This window comes from Trichomycterus rosablanca, chromosome 15, assembly GCF_030014385.1.
Source record: "Trichomycterus rosablanca isolate fTriRos1 chromosome 15, fTriRos1.hap1, whole genome shotgun sequence".
Taxonomy (NCBI): Eukaryota; Metazoa; Chordata; class Actinopteri; order Siluriformes; family Trichomycteridae; genus Trichomycterus; species Trichomycterus rosablanca.
Window position 1 is genome coordinate 12,658,234 of NC_086002.1, and position 20,135 is coordinate 12,678,368.

The 20,135-nt window shown below is 43.1% G+C and overlaps 1 protein-coding gene across 2 annotated transcripts in view; it reads right to left on the reverse strand.

Moving 5' to 3' along the window:
- The window catches only part of itga6b (integrin, alpha 6b), a 60,342-nt gene extending 40,631 nt beyond the window's left edge, over positions 1 to 19,711 (reverse strand). For both annotated transcript variants that reach the window (XM_063009304.1, XM_063009303.1), the window contains exon 1: positions 19,449 to 19,711. In XM_063009304.1, coding sequence (XP_062865374.1) covers positions 19,449 to 19,621 — 173 coding nt within the window. In that variant the 5' untranslated portion in view covers positions 19,622 to 19,711. The remainder of the gene's footprint in view (positions 1 to 19,448) is intronic.
- Positions 19,712 to 20,135: the final 424 nt, after the last annotated feature.

Genomic DNA, 20,135 nt, shown 5'->3' on the forward strand with positions numbered 1-20,135 from the left:
ACCCACCAAGCCACCTGTTTAACAGTGAGAGGCAATATAAAATTCTGAAAGCCTGAAGTCCTCTTTAGGCCATACTACAGCATCTAAAGATCATTCTACTGTTTACTTAACAATGCAAACTGCATGTAGATCCTGAGGCAACAAAGTTATGTTTTATAGTTGGTATTAAGCTTTGGTGTAGCAGGAAAAGCTTTGTTTCCTTCAAACAACATTGTGTATTTCTTCTTGCTACAAAGTTAAACATTATAAATCTTTCTACAGGAAATTCTCACACAAGTTTTATTAAACATTCAGTTGGTCCTTTGGCATATTTGAAAAATGCAGGAAGCTTTTTATTGTTTTGCACAGCTGTGGCTTTCCCTATGGCTTTCTGTTATTAAAGTTAGTTTTGCTCAGCATTTTTTTCCTATATAGAGCATATAAAAAAGTCTTTATGCCAGATAAATCTATTGTAAAGATATTTTGCTGTTATGAGTTTTTTAAAACTGTAGCATTGCAAGTGCTCTTGGTGGGTTTTGCAGGACACCAATTTCTAATAAGAGAAGTGTTTTCTAGTTTATCTATACAACAAGTTTGTTAGGGGCATGGCTGACATAAATATATTTTTATTCAGATAAGCAGACTCAAACTTTACTTTTTACAGGGCAACAAGGCTTATTTTTTACATTTACATTTACAGCATTTAGCAGATACTTTTATCCAAAGCAACTTACAGTCAATTCCCTTGGCTTCTTCCCATTAGGGGTCGCCGGCAGATCATGATCCGCATTATTGATTTGGCACAATTTTTTACGCTGGATGCCCTTCCTGACACAACCCTCCCTATTTTTTATCCGGGCTTGGGACCGGCACCACAACGCACTGGTTTGTGCATCCTAGTGGCTAGGTAACTACAGGACAATTTAGTGTCTCCAATTAGCCTAGCTGCATGTTTTTGGACTGTGGGAGGAAACCGGAGCACCCGGAGGAAACTCACGCAGACACGGGGGGAACATGCAAACTCCGCACAGAAAGGACCCGGACCGCCCCACCTGGGGATCGAACCCAGGACCTTCTTGCTGTGAGGCGACAGTGCTACCCACTTAGCCACCGTGATCCAAAGCAACTTACAGTATTTGACAGTATATTGTCTAAGCAATTGAGGGTTAAGGGCCTTGCTTAAGGGCCCAACAGTGGCAACCTGGCAGAGCTTGAACCAGTGACTTTTCGATTACTAGTCCAGTACCTTAACCACTAGGCTACGTTTAGATCACATTACATGGTTATTTTATTTAAAAAATAATATTTTAAATTTAGTAAATTTCAAAAGATTTACTCTTGGTTATGTTCAAATACATGAAATGTTTTTAATTTCTGGTTACTTTTATTATTATAAACTTTCTCTCATTAGCAGTACAGGACCTTACATTGTGAATCTGTGTTAACAGTTCAACAGTAATGTAGCGTACAAGTAAAAACTGCTGGTGATAAAACACAAACTTCAAGTTTCAACTTTAAACTAAGCAAATACCAATGATGATGATGATAATAATCTGTATTTATGTAGCACCTTTCATAAAGCAGTAGTTCAAAGTACTTTACAGGACAGAACATGGCAGATACAACAAATTAAATAAAAGAATAAAAAAGATAGAATCAAATAAAAATGCTTGGTTACATTTAAATAAATGAAAAGAAACATAATAAAAAAAATAAAACGTGACATTAAAAGATGAAATGTAAAACATGTAATGATCAGTGACGTGAGCACAGTTCCAGTGAATACCAGGTAATCTGCTCACATGGTTAACGTCATTAGATTAGATTAGATTCAACAAATATGGAGCCAACGAAATGCAGTAGCATCTAACCAGAAGTGCAAGATAAGAGATTATTTACATATAATACAGTTAAAGTGCAGCAGTATCCAGATAAGTAAAATAAAGAGACATATATTAAGAACAGTAAACAGATAATGATTGTCCAGTATATAGATTAGTATATAATTACAGAGTTATGAAAGGTGACTTCAGTGGCTAAATGAATGAGAATAAATATAGTATACAAGTATAGCAGATAATATACAATATATACATTATTGTTGTGCTGGTGTGATTAACTGGACTGTAACTAGTATAGTTATTTATAATAGTTTGTCACCACAGCACTAATCATTCAATTTAATTTAATCCAGTGCTCAACACAGAAGTTCAACTATTTTAGGTTTATTTTATATTTTGCAGATTTCCATCATATACCAAAAATAAACATTTAAAAAACAAAAACACTTTAAGACTGACTTTTCAGAAGCAAATAATTTTAGGAAAAATTAGTTTTTTTTAACGAAACATCAGAAACAACTCAACATTACTACTGATAACTATGATTAAAATAGGGGTTTTCAACCTGTCCAGGGGGCGCAAGTTTAAGGTGGGCACACAGTTGGGGGCACATGTCCAAAAAGGTTGAAAACCCCTGAATTAAAATACACATAACGTTTGTTAAGAAAAAAAAACACACGATTTTTTTGCGGTAATTAAAACAGTTCAGATAACTGCAAGGTTAATAATTTAACTTAAAAGTGTTCATTTTAGCCCCTTTAAACTAAATTATCATATCAGCACCGTTGTCAATAAAAAGTTTAATATTATATAATGTTGGGCACTCAGGTGATGCAGCAGGCTAGTGCACTCTGGAGTTCAGCCTCTCTAGTTTGAAACCCAGGTGGTGCTACTGGCCTGGCCCAGGCGCCCAACAGGCACAACTGGCCATGGCTAACAGTGAGAGATCAGAAGGGTTTTACTGCCACTGTAAAATTATGCTTTCTGCTGTCTGGCCAAAGCACCTGCACTAGCAATGTATTATTCGCGGAGTGCTTAGTGTGGCTTTCCACATGTGTTACAGCTCTCTGTAAGACACCTGGATGACCGATTGTGCACATGTTAAAGCAGGCATGTGATAGTTTCAGCTCTCCTTGGCCAGCACAGGAAGTTGAACTGGCAAAACCAGGGTGATTGGCTACAATCAGACTGGGAAACAGTGTGAAAAAACGTAAAAAAAAAAAAAAAAAAAAGCACTATAATATGCACATATTGATAGATTTACAATAACACATTAATAAAGCAATTCCACCTCACCAAAAAAAAAAAAAACCTTTATACAGACATCAGATTATTGACTGAAGCATGTAAATTTAGAGGATCACTAAGATTCATAAAAACCCCAAATTACATTATTTTCTATATCTGATTATTTTGTGTACCTAAACACACTCACTGACTTATTCTGCCAAAGATGCTAGTAGCAGCCCAGCACTAGGTCTGGTTTAGGTAAGCAGTGTCACGCTTTACATTACTGACTGACTCTGGATGATTTGCAGCTCCAGATGGGCTTCATTCCTTTCAAAGGATTCAGGACTGCAGTGACCACATCACACAGTTACCAAACTGCATGGTCAGAATCAGAAACAATGGAAATATGATGGCTTTTATGATTTTAATGGAACGGCCGTCATAAATCGAAGGTCATGGTGGCGATAAAAATTTGCCTATATTATAACGAAGCCTGTAGTAGCTGGTGAACGTGCCCCGGGTTCCCAGCGAAACAGGTCTTACAGAGCTCAGTAAACAAGGCCATAAGTAGTGGGTCACCAATTAGGGCTGATCACCCGCAGCTGTGGTGATGACTATTTAAGCCAGCATCACACAGTGGCGGGTGTCGCACCTTTTGTTTGTTTCCTGTTGCCGGTGGTAGCTCGCCCACGCCGTTTTCGTAGCCTTAGGTGGTAGCCCTGGTGGCATAAGGCCATTCGGGCATGTAGAAACCGCAAGGTTTGAGGTATTGAGGTTTTTCTTTCGTCTTCATTGAAATAGGGTGGTGCGATGCCGTGCAGTCTTTGAACTGCCTATTGTTGTTTCGTTAGCCATTAGCTTAGCGGGTGCGCACCGGACCACTGTGTGGCGCTGGTGTTACCTTGCTGCAGTATCTCATAGTGAACATTATATTTGGATTCGGTAACCGCTGGGTGGCGACTTTGTTAAGCGCTTGGCCGGTCTGCCACCAACCCCGGTTCGAATCCGCGAGTGGAGCTTCCTAACTGTGCTTGTCTCTTTTTCCCCTTTTTAGATCGGAGTGCCCCTGTCACCGCGACCGTAAGCCGTGCGCTCCGCATCACTTCCCCCGCCAGCCTACCGCTGTGCTGGGGTCAACGCTCAGCGGAGCTTGTAGCTTCCGCTGCCGATTTCAGTAGCGCTTTCTGCGCTCACGCGTAACTTCATTCCGTGCCTGGTTGGCGCGGTATTTAAGTCCCCGGTTTCCACCCAAAAGACCGGGGTTCGTGTCCGCTCTCTTTTAGTTTTCCTTATTGCCTTTTTTCTGTCGGTTTCACCGGCAGCTTCCGTCGGAGGTTCCGATCGGGTTTTTTTAGTTTGGGTTTTTTGTTTTCCTGTTTTATTTCTGTTTATTAAATAAAAAATAAAGATCTTTAAGTTTTATTATCTCTGCGTTTGAGTCCTCCTTTCTCCCACGTGACAGAAAGGTGCGACCAGTAATGGACCCAGCAGAGCCCCGACCCCTCGCGGACGCTTTACGCCACCAAGGGCAGGCGTTGGGCAGACATGAGGTGGCCCTCAATGAGCTGGCTCAACGGGTAGCAGCACTTACCCGGCACCCGCCTACCTTGGAGCCCACTCCTAATCCCGTAGCCCAACCTGCGGAGCCTGTAGTCCGCGACACCCCTATCCCTCCCCCCGAAAGGTTTTCGGGGGACGCTAAGAGGTGTCGCGGCTTTCTCCTGCAGTGTGCGCTGGCGTTCGAGCTACAACCCTCTCGCTACCCTACTGAACGCTCTAAAGTCGCCTACATCGTCTCCTTGCTTTCCGGAAGAGCATTAGAATGGGCTACCGCCCTCTGGGAGCAGAACGCCCCCGAGTGCTCTTCCGAAAGTGCATTTAAGGAGGCTCTCAAGGAGACCTTCTTTCACCCTTTGGGGGGCCGTGAGGCAGGGCCACGCCTACTCGACATAACCCAGGGTAATCGATCGGTAGCCGATTTTGTGGTAGAGTTCCGAACGCTAGCCGCAGAGTGCGGCTGGGACGAGGGGGCCCTTACAGCCATTTTTCACCGTGGCCTCGCAGGTAAAGTTAAGGATGAGCTAGCCACTAGGGATCCACCCACTACACTTAAGGCTTTTTACACGCTGGCAATCTCCATTGACACTCGCCTTCGCCAGCGTGCGCGCGAGCGGAACACCTGTCCTCAGTTTGTTCGCGCGCAAGCCACTCCCACTGCCCCTCCACCCGAACCAGAGCCCGAACCCATGCAGCTTGGATCGTCAAGACCCGATGCCCGCCCGGCATCGGGCTCGACCTTTCGATCTAGGCCTCCTTTAAACAACTAGGCCGCTCTCGTGCCAGGGACACGAGAGAGGGCCCAATTAACATCCCTACTCAGGGCCTGTTTCTGGCGGCCCGGTTGTCTTGGGGTTCGGGGGGCACAAGCCTTAGGGCATGTGTTGATTCGGGGGCGGTGGAGAGTTTTATAGATGTCGATCTGGTACACAGGCTGGGGATAGAGGTCCAACCGCTAACCAAGCCGGTCTCGGTCCATGCTGTGGATGGTCGAGCCGTAGCGGGCAGCCCGGTTACCCATCGGACGCAATGGTTAACGTTGCGCCTAGATGACCACGAGGAACGGATCACCTTTTTAGTGACTCACGTTCCTCACCTCCAGGTGGTCTTGGGTCACTCGTGGTTGCAAAGACACAACCCCCAGATCGACTGGGTCACCGGGTCAATCTTCATCTGGGGAACACGGTGCCAGGATTCGTGCCTGCTTCAGGCTGGCACGAGGCACACTCCGCCAGTACTCAGAATGGAGACCCCGGATCTGACCACAGTTCCTCCTGTGTACCATGATTTACGGGAGGTTTTTAGCAAGTCCCGGGCGCAGGACTTGCCCCCCCATAGACCGTTCGACTGCGCCATCAACTTGTTGCCTGGCTCTACTCCCCCTAGAGGGCGCCTTTTCTCGCTCTCCGGCCCAGAGAAGGTCGCTATGGAGGAGTATGTGCGTGAGGCCCTCAAACAGGGGTTCATCCGTCCTTCGTCCTCCCCAGCTGGGGCAGGGTTCTTTTTTGTAAGTAAGAAGGACGGCACCCTGCGCCCCTGTGTCGACTACCGCGGTCTAAATGCCTTAACGATCAAGGATCGATACCCGCTGCCGCTGATGGCCACGGCTTTCGAAGCCCTTCAGCGAGCATCTGTTTTTTCAAAGCTCGATCTTCGCAGCGCGTATAATTTGATCCGGATCAGGCAGGGGGATGAATGGAAGACTGCGTTCATTACGCCCACTGGCCACTATGAGTATCTGGTGATGCCATTTGGGTTAATGAATGCCCCCGCAGTCTTCCAGAGATTTATCAATGAGGTCTTGCGGGAGACTCTTGGTAAATTCGTCTATGTTTACTTAGACGACATTCTTATCTTTAGTCGGTCCATCGACGAACACATAGGGCATGTCCGACGAGTTCTCCAGCTCCTGCTCAACAATCATTTGTTTGTCAAGTTGGAGAAGTCCGTCTTTCACTCCCCCATGGTTTCATTCCTGGGGTTCGTGGTTTCTCAGGGCACCCTGCGCATGGACACGGCTAAAGTATCTGCTGTGGAGAAGTGGCCAACTCCAGGTTCTTTACGCCAACTGCAAAGATTTTTGGGCTTTGCAAATTTTTTTCGGCGTTTTATTAAGAACTTCAGCTCGATCGCTGCTCCAATGACGGCCCTTACAGGTAAGGGCGCTTTCAAATGGTCGGTGCAGGCCCAACAAGCTTTTGATAAGCTCAAAGCTCTCTTAACAACTGCACCTGTCTTGCAGTTACCTGACCCAGAGGAATCCTTCGTGGTCGAAGTGGATGCCTCTGAGGTCGGAGTAGGGGCAGTGCTGTCCCAGAGAGTGGGGCCAGGGAAGAAGTTGCATCCGTGTGCCTTCTTCTCGCACCGCTTGACTCCAGCCGAGCGGAATTACCCGGTTGGAGACAAGGAACTCTTGGCCATTAAATTGGCATTAGAGGAGTGGCGACACTGGCTCGAGGGGGCCAAACATCCCTTTCTTGTTTGGACGGATCACAAGAATCTGTCGTTCATCCAACAAGTAAAGAGGATGAACTCTCGTCAGGCCCGGTGGTCCTTATTTTTCGGAAGGTTCCACTTTACACTGTCATACAGACCGGGATCCAAAAACATTAAACCGGATGCCCTGTCTAGACAGTGGGAGCCGACTAGGTCGGAGACCGGACCTGATCCCGTGATCCCCTCGACCCAGATAGCGGCCCCAGTCACCTGGGGCATTTCTAAGGTCATTCGGGACGCCCAAAGGGCCGAACCCGACCCCGATGGGGGACCTCCTGACAGACTGTACGTACCTTCATCCGTACGGCGTCAGGTTTTTGAATGGGCTCATGCTTCCCCGTTTGCGGCGCACCCAGGCGTGACTAAGTCCCTGGTTTTGTTGCGCCGAAGATTTTGGTGGCCGGGGATGGAGAATGAGGTACGTGATCTTGTTCGTACCTGCTCTGTGTGTGCTCTGAACAAGAGCCCCAGAGAACGCCCAAGGGGCCTTCTTCATCCGTTACCAATACCTGCTAGACCGTGGTCCCACATCTCCCTGGACTTTGTGACAGGCTTGCCAAAGTCCAGAGGGTTCACGGCTGTATTGGTAATTGTCGACCGGTTCACCAAGTCTTGCCTCTTTGTTCCGCTGCCCAAGCTGCCATCCGCCATGGGTACCGCGCAAATCATTCTGCAACATGTGGTGAGAGCGCATGGGGTCCCATCAGACATTGTGTCAGATCGGGGCCCGCAGTTTGTAAGCCAGTGCTGGCGGGCCTTTTGCCAACTTATTGGCGCTACGGTCAGCTTATCCTCCGGGTATCACCCGGAGTCCAACGGGCAGTCGGAGAGGCTGATCCAGGATCTGAGCAAGATGCTCAGGTGCCTGACGGCAGGGAATCCGACCACGTGGTCGGATAAGCTGATGTGGGCAGAGTTTGCTCACAATACCCTGCATCATTCGGCGATTGGCATGTCACCGTTTGAAGCTCAGTTCGGGTACCCTCCGCCGCTCTTTCCTGAGCAGGAGCAGCAGGTAGCGGTCCCGTCTGTACAGCTTCATGTCCGCCGCTGCCGCGCCGCCTGGCGGAAAGCTAGGCAGGCCCTTGTAGCCACCCAGCGCTCCATGAAGCGCAAGGCTGACCGCAGGCGGCAGCCGGCTCTTACCTTCCGGCCTGGCCAAAGAGTACTTGTCTCGACGAGGGATCTCCCCGTTCGAGGTGCCCCACACAAGTTGGCACCCAAGTACATTGGTCCATTCAAGGTGGTAAAGCGGATAAACCCGGTGACGTATAGGTTGGAGCTTCCTCCCCACATGAAAGTGCATCCAACCTTCCATGTCTCCCATCTCCGACCATTTATGTGCGGGGGAGTCTTACCCCCTCCCAAACCCCCCGCCCCTCGTATCATCCAGGGTGCCCCTGCCTTCACGGTTCGCCGACTGCTGGATAGCAGGAAGGTTCAGGGTAGCACCCAATACCTGGTGGATTGGGAGGGTTACGGCCCTGAGGAACGTTCATGGGTACCGGCTCGCCAGATCCTGGACCCGGAACTGATCCGCGAGTTCCGACGGAACCGAGCTGCGGGTCTTGGGACCTCAGGAGCTGTCCCTAGAGGAGGGGGTTCTATAACGAAGCCTGTAGTAGCTGGTGAACGTGCCCCGGGTTCCCAGCGAAACAGGTCTTACAGAGCTCAGTAAACAAGGCCATAAGTAGTGGGTCACCAATTAGGGCTGATCACCCGCAGCTGTGGTGATGACTATTTAAGCCAGCATCACACAGTGGCGGGTGTCGCACCTTTTGTTTGTTTCCTGTTGCCGGTGGTAGCTCGCCCACGCCGTTTTCGTAGCCTTAGGTGGTAGCCCTGGTGGCATAAGGCCATTCGGGCATGTAGAAACCGCAAGGTTTGAGGTATTGAGGTTTTTCTTTCGTCTTCATTGAAATAGGGTGGTGCGATGCCGTGCAGTCTTTGAACTGCCTATTGTTGTTTCGTTAGCCATTAGCTTAGCGGGTGCGCACCGGACCACTGTGTGGCGCTGGTGTTACCTTGCTGCAGTATCTCATAGTGAACATTATATTTGGATTCGGTAACCGCTGGGTGGCGACTTTGTTAAGCGCTTGGCCGGTCTGCCACCAACCCCGGTTCGAATCCGCGAGTGGAGCTTCCTAACTGTGCTTGTCTCTTTTTCCCCTTTTTAGATCGGAGTGCCCCTGTCACCGCGACCGTAAGCCGTGCGCTCCGCATCACTTCCCCCGCCAGCCTACCGCTGTGCTGGGGTCAACGCTCAGCGGAGCTTGTAGCTTCCGCTGCCGATTTCAGTAGCGCTTTCTGCGCTCACGCGTAACTTCATTCCGTGCCTGGTTGGCGCGGTATTTAAGTCCCCGGTTTCCACCCAAAAGACCGGGGTTCGTGTCCGCTCTCTTTTAGTTTTCCTTATTGCCTTTTTTCTGTCGGTTTCACCGGCAGCTTCCGTCGGAGGTTCCGATCGGGTTTTTTAGTTTGGGTTTTTTGTTTTCCTGTTTTATTTCTGTTTATTAAATAAAAAATAAAGATCTTTAAGTTTTATTATCTCTGCGTTTGAGTCCTCCTTTCTCCCACGTGACATATATAAGGCCAGTTGTTCTTTTCTCTTAATGTACTAAAAAAAAAAAGTGTAAAGCTAATCCTACATGAATGAAGCTTGGGGACCACTTAGGGTTGCCAACTTTCAGAACTGGAAATAAAAAAAAACCTGGGTTGGCGGGTTTTTACCTGAGAGATAGCGGCTGTTTAACATTTATTATTTTCTTTCTTTATAATAATAAATCAGAACCATATTTTAGGCAAAACAACATGCATAAAAAACATTGTGTAACATGTTTTCTCAGTGGTGCAAACAACATTTTTACATAATGCATCTTTACACTGACATGCAGCCCCAGTTCTGGACTGCGTTGCTTAGGGGGACAGTGAGAAAATCTGGAGGGGGGCAATGCCCACCCCAGTGCCCCCATAGCACCGGCCTTGCTCGTGTTACCTTAATTTCGCCCTAAGCCGGATTCGAACCTAGGGCGAAATATGCGCGATGTGCTCTGCCCACTGCGTTACTTAAACAACAAAGTAGCAAACAGGTTGTTATGCTGATATGTCTGCACACACACTGCGCCACTAACACTAAAAATGAATACTACTTAAAATAATAACCAAACGCTTTCTAATTCCCACGGTAGCAGCAGTTTCCTTCTGTTTCATACACATCGCCCTGTCTCAGTCTAATCTGCAGCATTTCTCTCCCATTGAAAAAAATACAGAACAAAGCACGTCCCGTATCAGTTCAACACGGAACACTACGTTTAGTTTCCAAATAAGGAACGATTCCATATTTTACGGGACGGTTGGCAACCCTAGGACCACTGGTCAATACAGACCACTGTGTGAACTGTGTGTGTTAGCTATGCTCCTCCTTGTTTAGGAGTAAAGGTCTGCAACAAAAGAGGTGAGCTGTGATCGGATAATTGGACACAATCAGATTGGAAGAAAACACTGTTAAGAAGATTACTTATCAACAGTGCATAGTTTCCTCACTTTGAAAAGATCCAGCTAAGCAATGCAGCAATCAAAATCCAGTCAACTGGTCAGATGACAACAATAAAGGTCAATAGCCTTGTATGGTCATGTACACCACAACTTTGTGATTTCCCTAACCTCCAACTTTCCATTTCCTACTTAGCCTTGTAATTGAATAGAAGTTCCTGTATGCAAGGAAATCCCAGGGAAATAAATTCTGATATAAAAAATCCAAAGTTACTTAATGAGGGCAAAATAATTAAAAGGCTGGATGTGTGTTTTTAATCCTAGGATGCTTAAGTTCTGACCAAAAGATCCTTAGTTTTGATCTTTTGTCCAGGTATTTTACTGAATAGTTCATCTAAAGGATATAACTTTTGGGAATCTGGAAAAAATACATTTATTTATGACAATAACAATTAGTTTTGGGTTGAATAGTATGATCACAGTAAGCCAGTTAAGTCTAGGGCTGCTATGGTGATTTTTACAACTTTGCCTTCTTTAAAATATGCAGTTTCACAGTAACAAACAATTTAAACTAACGATGTAAATGTTTACAAGCAAATGGTAAAAAAGCACATATCAAATATAAAAAAAACACTTTTAGATGGTCTTTGGATACTAGTTTTTAAAATATTATTTTAGAGTCAAAATTTTTTAATTTATTTTTGTTATTTTTAATGGAGCTTCTTAACTGTAACATCGCAATGTCTGTATCAGCTAACTGAAACAAAAGCATCATGATTTAATCCTCTCAGTCATTGTGTCAGATGAGGCAATTGCCTAAATGCCAAAGTTTTTAAAATACTAATTTAAATGTATTTCAGTCTACTAGAATACAATTTTTAAGGTTCCTTAGACACAGCAGCTTACAGATACACTTTATGTCCACAGATATTCAGATGTTGCAGCCACACCCACTGATAAGAGGTGTATAAAACCTACTATAAAAAATGATAAGCTTTCAAGTTTGTTGTATTATACTGATATCACTCTAAGTGACGTATTCTTAATCAGTCTTTGATCCTTATAGCCATGTAGCGTACCTTAAACCCACTGAGAACTCCTGAACAGGATGCTCAGAGAATCAGAGGAAGGATGAGGAGCCTGTTTCCACACAGAATAGGCCCACTGCACAGTGGGATATGAGCCAGCTTATGTATGATTTGGAGATTTAGGCATGACTGCATTGTTCTTTTGTAATGCAAAGCCAATTTAGCAAATGAGCACTGTTTATTATTTTTGAGTCTGTGCTCAGGAAACACCAACAGATGCTTTATTCATATCCGATACACACCTGCACATGTAAGAGATGCACTCTGTAGTGGCTAATAATAAAGTTAGTAAATAGGAGCAGATATATCCTCACTTACAGGGGCGGCACGGTGGCTTGGTGGGCAGCACTGTCGTCTCACAGCAAGAAGGTCCTGGGTTCGATCCCCAGGTGGGATGGTTCGGATCATTTCTGTGTGCATGTTCTCCCCGTGTCTGCGTGGGTTTCCTCCGGGTGCTCCGGTTTCCTCCCACAGTCCAAAGACATGCAAGTGAGGTGAACTGAAGACACTAAATTGTCCATGACTGTGTTCGATATAACCTTGTGAACTGATGAACCTTGTGTAATGAGTAACTACCTGTCCTGTCATGAATGTAATCAAAGTGTAAAACATGACGTTAAAATCCTAATAAACCAACAAACAAACAAATCCTCATTTACAGCGGACACCACTTGAAACAAAGAAAGGAAATTGTCAGACACCCTGAACTATAGGCAATATTCTGCTTCTGATGCTTTGATCTGCATGTGTTACTACGTGAAGCTGTAAACTTTTATACCCAAATCAAACCATAATGATTATGACCTTAAATCACCTACCATCATCGGCAAACCTATACTGTATATTGATTGGCTCCAGTTTATATAGACAATGTCTTCTAAGACTGATCAAATGCAAGATTTGAAAAGTCACATAGACCTATGAACAGCTGCAGTGGCCAAAGCAGTCAGTGTTCATTTTTTTCCTCTTAGTTCGGCATAGCTCTGAAGTAGGAAAATCAAAGAGAGGTATTTGGTGACACTGTCTTTAAGCTGTGTGTGTGTGTGTGTGTGTGTGTGTGTGAGAGAGAGAGAGAGAGAGAGATAAAAAGAGATAAAGAAAGGAAATGCTAAAGGGCTTTGATTTCATGTGATTAACACTTGTATTTAGAATTAACCAGACACATGGATGTACTGTTGGTGCATTTAAAAATTTACACACACAAACACGTACGTTTTGACAGACAGACAGGTCGCTTTTACTAGCCGTGACAAGAAAAGGAATGCTACACTTTACACCCCCAACCTCCAAGCCCATAAACACCCAACAAAGCCTTGTCCTGCCCTGCCCTGCCCTGAAGCTATGTGAATCACACACACACACACACACACACACACACACACACACACACACACACACACACACACACACCTGTAGGGAACGCTTTTGTAACTGACAGGCATTTTTCATGTTCACTAAACAAGTCTGTACACTGCAGACAAGGATATGAGTCGAGCAAATTCTTACTCAAATGATACATACACACCTTGAATGCCAAAAAGCCACAAGTTAACATCTACAAAGAAAAAACTGTTATTAAACGACAATGCAAGTGTTATAAAGTAACATACACCTCAAAGGAATATTGTCTTGTAACTTGTACACTGCTCAGCCATAACATTAAAACCACCTCCTTGTTTCTACACACACTGTCCATTTTATCAGCTCCACTTATGTTACAGGAGCACTTTGTAGTGCTACAATTACTGACTGTAGTCCATCTGTTTCTCTGCAAGCTTTGTTAGCCCCTTTCATGCTGTTCTTCAATGGTCAGGACTCTCCCAGGACCACTACAGAGCAGGTATTATTTGGGTGGTGGGTCATTCTCAGCACTGCAGTGACACTGACATGGTGGTGGTGTGTTAATGTGCGTTGTGCTGGTATGAGCGGATAAGACACAGCAATGCTGATGGAGTTTTTAAACACCTCACTGTCACTGCTGGACTGAGAATCTAGAAGGTGGACTTTACATCTACAAGGTGGACCAACTAGGTAGGAGTGTCTAATAGAGTGGACAGTGAGTGGACACGGTAATTTAAAAACTCCAGCAGCGCTGCTGTGTCTGATCCACTCATATCAGCACAACACACATTGTCACCGCAGTGCTGAATACGATTCACCACCTAAATAACACCTGCTCTATGGTGGTCCTGTGGGGTCCTGACCATTGAAGAACAGGGTGAAAGAAATAGGTAATATGGTAAGTGGAGCTGATAAAATGAACATGGCTGATCAGTGTACATACAGCATACTTAATATGTAATCATGTTTTCCTTCTTTAGCTCTTTTTCACCTCAATCAGCCACTTTTGATAAAATTCAACCAGGGTTCTGCCAGAAGCTTGTTGATGTCTAACATCAAGAATTTCTATTGCTTTCGGGTTCTTTTGGCACAGTCTTGACTTTCTGTACAGTGTAGATAAGACCCTAATCCAAAAGCTTAATCTAAGCTTGAGTTTATACTGTTTTTTTTCCATCGTCCTCTGTCCAAGAATTATAACATTTGAGATCATTTGTTCATTTTTCTGTTAACATTACACAAAGCACTGATTTAACAGGTAGCAAAACATTCCTGAAGCATAATACTACCACCACCATGAGTGACCGCAGGTACAGTGCTTGTGATTTAAATGATCCTCCAAATATACTAACAGCTATACTGTTATGCACTAATAATACATTGTTTAGTACAACAGTGTGTAATTTGAGACTAAGTCACTTTACTGCCTTATGAAGGCGGAACCAAATGGTATGATGGAATTCCCTTTTATAGTCCTTATGCACCGTCCAGTCAATTCCGACCTCTGGTGACCATATGGATAGTGTTTCTACAGAATAATATATCCACTGTTTGGGTCTTCAGGCTTTAAGAATGGTTTATATCATTCAAACATTCCATCCCTAATACGCCTCTGTTCCCACCAGCTTTACGACAAATTTAGGCATCTGCGAGTAGTCTTGCAGTTCCAGAGTTTTACACTGACAAGATTCAAGTTTGGAACTTTGAGACTGCAAGATGCCCAGTATTGGAAGTAGATAAGAGACTACATACAAGCTTACCCGAAGTGAACCCTACACCTCTGTTTCAGGAGGACCAAAGATCTTGCACCCAGGCATGCACTGACACTTAAAAACTGCTTTAATGCATGCACAAACATAATGAACTTAATAGTCTAAACAAACACACTCAAGGTAAAGTTGACATTGAGTCGTTTCTACCACACAACACATTGTATCAGATTACTATACACAGTACTAACACACACAAAGTCACGCATCTCCCATTTGTACTAAACTCTGCAGGACATAAGGAGAAAATCCCTTTTTAACACATTCAAGTGCACTGTGGGTACTCTGTACCAGCTAATGTACATGGTTAATACACTTGTGGGACTTTACAAATATGTTTTAGGCAGAACAGAACAATTGCTGAACTGTTAATCAGTTACCTTTGAACATTTCCACACTCTTTAAGGGTAAATCTGGGAGTGGATATGTGCATGTACACATAATCCAAAGTCCACACTGATATCACTGCCACACTCTAAATTGACATGGAGGTGGAGGTGGAGGTGTGTGTGTGTGTGTGTGTGTGTGTGTGTGTTTGTGTGTGTGTGTGTGTGTGTGTGTGTGTGTGTGTGTGTGTGTGTGTGTGTGTTTTAAACTCAAAAAACATCTGTACAACATTACAACTACATGTACATCAGTTTAGTGTGGATTCTATGTAAATTTTTAAACACATAAGACTAGGATGGATAAAATAGACCATTTTTAATTAATTCAGGCCATATTAGATCTAATGTAAAAGCATGTACTGTACAATTATTAACTAATTAACACAAAACAGACATGAAATGCATCATGATATAACATCTCAGAGTAAAAGATGTATGCTTGTGATATACAGATGCCTTGATAGCGATTATATAATCATAACCACCAGTCAATAAATTAACTTCTAGATCAACATTGTGCCCAAATTATACTGTAAAGAGCGTAAAGTGACTTTTTTCTTGGACATCTTCCTACCTGAGGCTGTCCAACCTGGTACAAACTGCAAACTTATTGCAGATGGATTTTTTTGGACTTAAGAGCAGATGACAAACAAGTACAATATATAGACTTACCTACACTTGGAGCTAAATATACAGAATAAACAAATATACGGAAATAAATTTCAGCCCTGAAGTGCTTCTTTTCCAGAGATACTAGCCTGACAATGTCGTATATCATGCATTTTCGCAAAGTTGCGTTTTGGATTAGGGTCATGGGAAATGCTACAAATCTGGAACTAGTTGACAAAATGGCAAAATATGCTGGATTTGTCTAATATTGGGTCCCCTTTACATATGGATCAAATTCCATGAGATTCTGAGATGGTCAGGTGGGGACCACTCGTTATGCTGGAATGACCCCAAACTATTAAACCAAATGCATAATGATATTATTTTAGTAGCAGTTAATATTACAAATGCCCAGGACTGCACATTATGGCTAAGTTGATCTATAATGCAATACTGATTTAGATGAATAAAGGGGAATACTGATAAAAGGAAAGTCAACTCTCCATGACCAAGTTTAAAAAAAGGTCAACAAGAGGACAATGAATGTTTTAAGATAGTCTGTCTTATATTAGTCAACATAACATTTATAACAACATAAAAATCTAAGTTGAAAAAACAAAATCATAAAGAAACCAATAGCTTGCCATCATATTGCACCCATATTGTGACAAGTTATTGTTCAACAAGTGCTTGGTTGTAGTGGATAGGGTGTGGTTATAAAGACTTGAACATATAGACACTTCCCACAGTCTCCCTTTCATTCACTTCCACTCACACTTTCACTCTTTTCCTCAAGCATACAATTACAATTTTACAGTCTTTACTTGACACACACACACACACTCGTTTTTATAACCATTTTGTGGGTACATTACTAAATTATGCAACACCTAAACTATCATAATTCTAATCCAATAATAATAATAAATCATCACAATCTTAGGTACTACCTAAATAACACTGATCATCAATTATCAACTGATCGCTTCTCAACTTTCACTTATTCACAAGTTCTTTAGATTATTGGATACAAAAGACTTCCTGCACCCTTAATTCTTCAAATATAAAATAACATTTCCATTAACCAAACATATAACAAACATCTCCTGTAATTATTTAATAATGAGGACATTTGGACTCCACAAAGCTGCAAATACATGATCCACCCCACCACTCCCACACTCTCATTTTCACATATACATTCTATTTCTATCTCGGAAAAACAGCAGCTTAGCTCTGGCTCTCTCTATCCGGTTGTCTGTCTGGCATGAACGTTGGCAAGTAAGGAGAATTTAGGGAATGAATCATAACTGACTCATACACAACCACACTGCTTCAAATCTTCACACGTGTATAACATTCGCAACACGTGTATAACATTTGGAACACTGAAGGAAATTATCAGTTCACCTTGTCATTTTAAATGTGGACCGGGAAGAAATAAGGGGTTGCAAAGTAAAAGAGTTATAATTCTTGACCTCACAATGCTGGTCATTAAGCAAAAAAGTGATGTTTTGCTTTTGAGTCCCTTAACCACAAAGGAACCTACATGATGGCTGCTAAATTACATATAATCTTCCCGGTTTAAGCTGCTTTTGTTGTTAATACATTGCAACCAAAATGACTCCTTTTGTTAAATTAATCTATTAAATCAAAAACAAAGAAATACCTGAAAAAATATGTGTATATTTACAGGTATATTAATAATTATGACATTTAGGATTTTTTTTTGCTTTTTTGTTTAACATTGCAATAGCATAATGTAAACACAGATAAAGCATGTATTACTTTATATTAAGCATATATAGTCACTATTATTAATACATGTCAACATTTTAACAGTTCAGGCTTGGGAATTAGAACTGTTATTAAACTTCACATATATAAAGCTGTCACTTTATATAGAATTTTACGCACCTGCCAGCCAATCAGAAACAAGAACTTGTGCGGCCATGGTATAATTCTAGTTATTCATAACTGTCATATTTACATTTATTCACTTATTGAATATTTAATATCGAAATTACAGTTTTTAACTAGATGCATCCTGATACAGTGAAATATACATACATAACTGGCAGACATCAAGTAAAATAGGATGAAAGCATTAATAAATGACGGCTAAATACACTGCAATAAGTATCAATGTCTTTGGCTTAATTTGTATTTGCTATCAAATCAGAAACAGGACACCTGAATCATATTATGGAAATCTGTACAATCAATATTTACACTTTGGGCTGATGGTTTGATCCTACTTGTGACTTACAAATCAGACAGGATACAACATAAGCAATTAAGTTTTAGACCTTGCTTCAATCCAATTCTAAGGAACATTTGTAAATAATACAAAAAATAGTAGTAGGGGAGGAATTGTTGGAATAGGAGGTTCAAATTTAAGCTGCACTGTATGGTTTTTGGGTGGCATAATGGTACACCTAATAGTTTGCGTTGGGTACAACTTTGGAGTCTTGAGACTGACACAGTACTGTGTTGTCTGTGGGTGTTCTGTGGATATTCTGGTTTTCTCACAAAAAAACATGCCTGTAGGTGGATAGGCTACTTTAAATGCCAGATGTGTGTGATGAAGTTTGTGAAGTGCCATACTAAATTAATGATTTTTTTTGTTTTATTTCACTGGTCAAAATAACATAAATCAGCACATATAATGAAGCTGAGACAGAAGTAACGATTAAAACCGTTTGCACAGCTTCTAGTGGCAAAATAATGTGTGGCGTCATTAAAAAATAGATAAATAAATAAAACTGCACGGAACACTGTGTTGTGACGTCATAACATTAGGCGTTCACCTGACTGATTTTATAAAGCATTGCCACGTTACTAAGCACAGCCATCGCTACATTTAATTTACAAAACTAAATACACACAACCTTTAGAATGACACTTTCATAAATGTTGATTGCTATTGAACTTTTATAAAACTAAAACCCACATACACTATACACCCAGGACCACTACAGAGCAGGTATTATTTGGGTGGTGGATCATTCTCAGCACTGCAGTGACACTGACATGGTGGTGGTGTGTTAGTGTGTGTTGTGCTGGTATGAAAGAATCAGACACAGCAGCGCTGCTGGAGTTTTTAAACACCTCACTGTCACTGCTGGACTGAGAATAATCCACCGACCACAAACATCCAGCCGACAGCGCCCCGTAGGCAGCGTCCTGTGACCACCGATGAAGGTCTAGAAGATGACCGACTCTCAAACAGCAGCAATAGATGAGCGATCGTCTCTGACTTTACATCTACAAGGTGGACCGACTAGGTGGGAGCGTCTAATAGAGTGGACAGTGAGTGGGCACGGTATTTAAAAACTCTGATCCACTCATACCAGCACAACACACACTAACACACCACCACCATGTTAGTGTCACTGCAGTCCTGAGAATGATCCACCACCTAAATAATACCTGCTCTGTAGTGGTCCTGTGGGGGGTCCTGACCATTGAAGAACAGGGTGAAAGCAGGTTAAAAAGTATGTAGAGAAACAGATGGACTACACTCAGTAATTGTAGAACTACAAAGTGCTTCTATATGGTAAGTTTTTCAGGATGAACTCAAGTTCCACAAACATGCCCCTTTACCTGTTTAATTTTACGCAAAATATACACCTATATATGACGTATAAAACACGCACTTACATTCGTTTGTCGTTAGGAACGAGTTGTCGGTGCATGGCGAGTGAGAAACCGAACAAGCTTTCGGGATCTCCAGTTTTCTTGATCACATTGGCCGTATCCAGGTTAAAAGCGGAAATTACTGCACACTCCAATAAACACAACAGAGACAGAAGTACAGTCCGGTACAGCGCCATGCTGAGTCGGGATCAACTCACAGTGATATCCCAATACTTTAGCTCTTCTCTGTCTCCGTCTTAAACCGGGCAGTGCAAACAGTGGCTGAAGTAACGGAGGAGGTTGGTGTGGTGTGGCGTTGTTAAAGGAAGGAGAACTGAAGACCTTCACCAAGACTCTCTTAAACTCCACACTGCGTACACAGCTCCACCCCGGTACATCCCCACCCCTTTCACCTACCTGTACAACCTCCTAGAGGAGATCAAGCCACAGCACTGGTGCACAGTTCTCAAGTCACATTCACAAAAATAAGTTAATTTGTTTATTTGTTTATTAGGGTTTAAACGTCATGTTTTATACTTTTAGGTACATTCATGACAGGAACGGTTGTTACTCATTACACAAGGTTCATATCAAGGTTCATATTTGACAAGTTTATATCAAACACAGTCATGGACAACTGAGTGTCTCCAATCCACCTCACTTGCATGTCTTTGGACTGTGGGAGGAAACCGGAGCACCCGGAGGAAACCC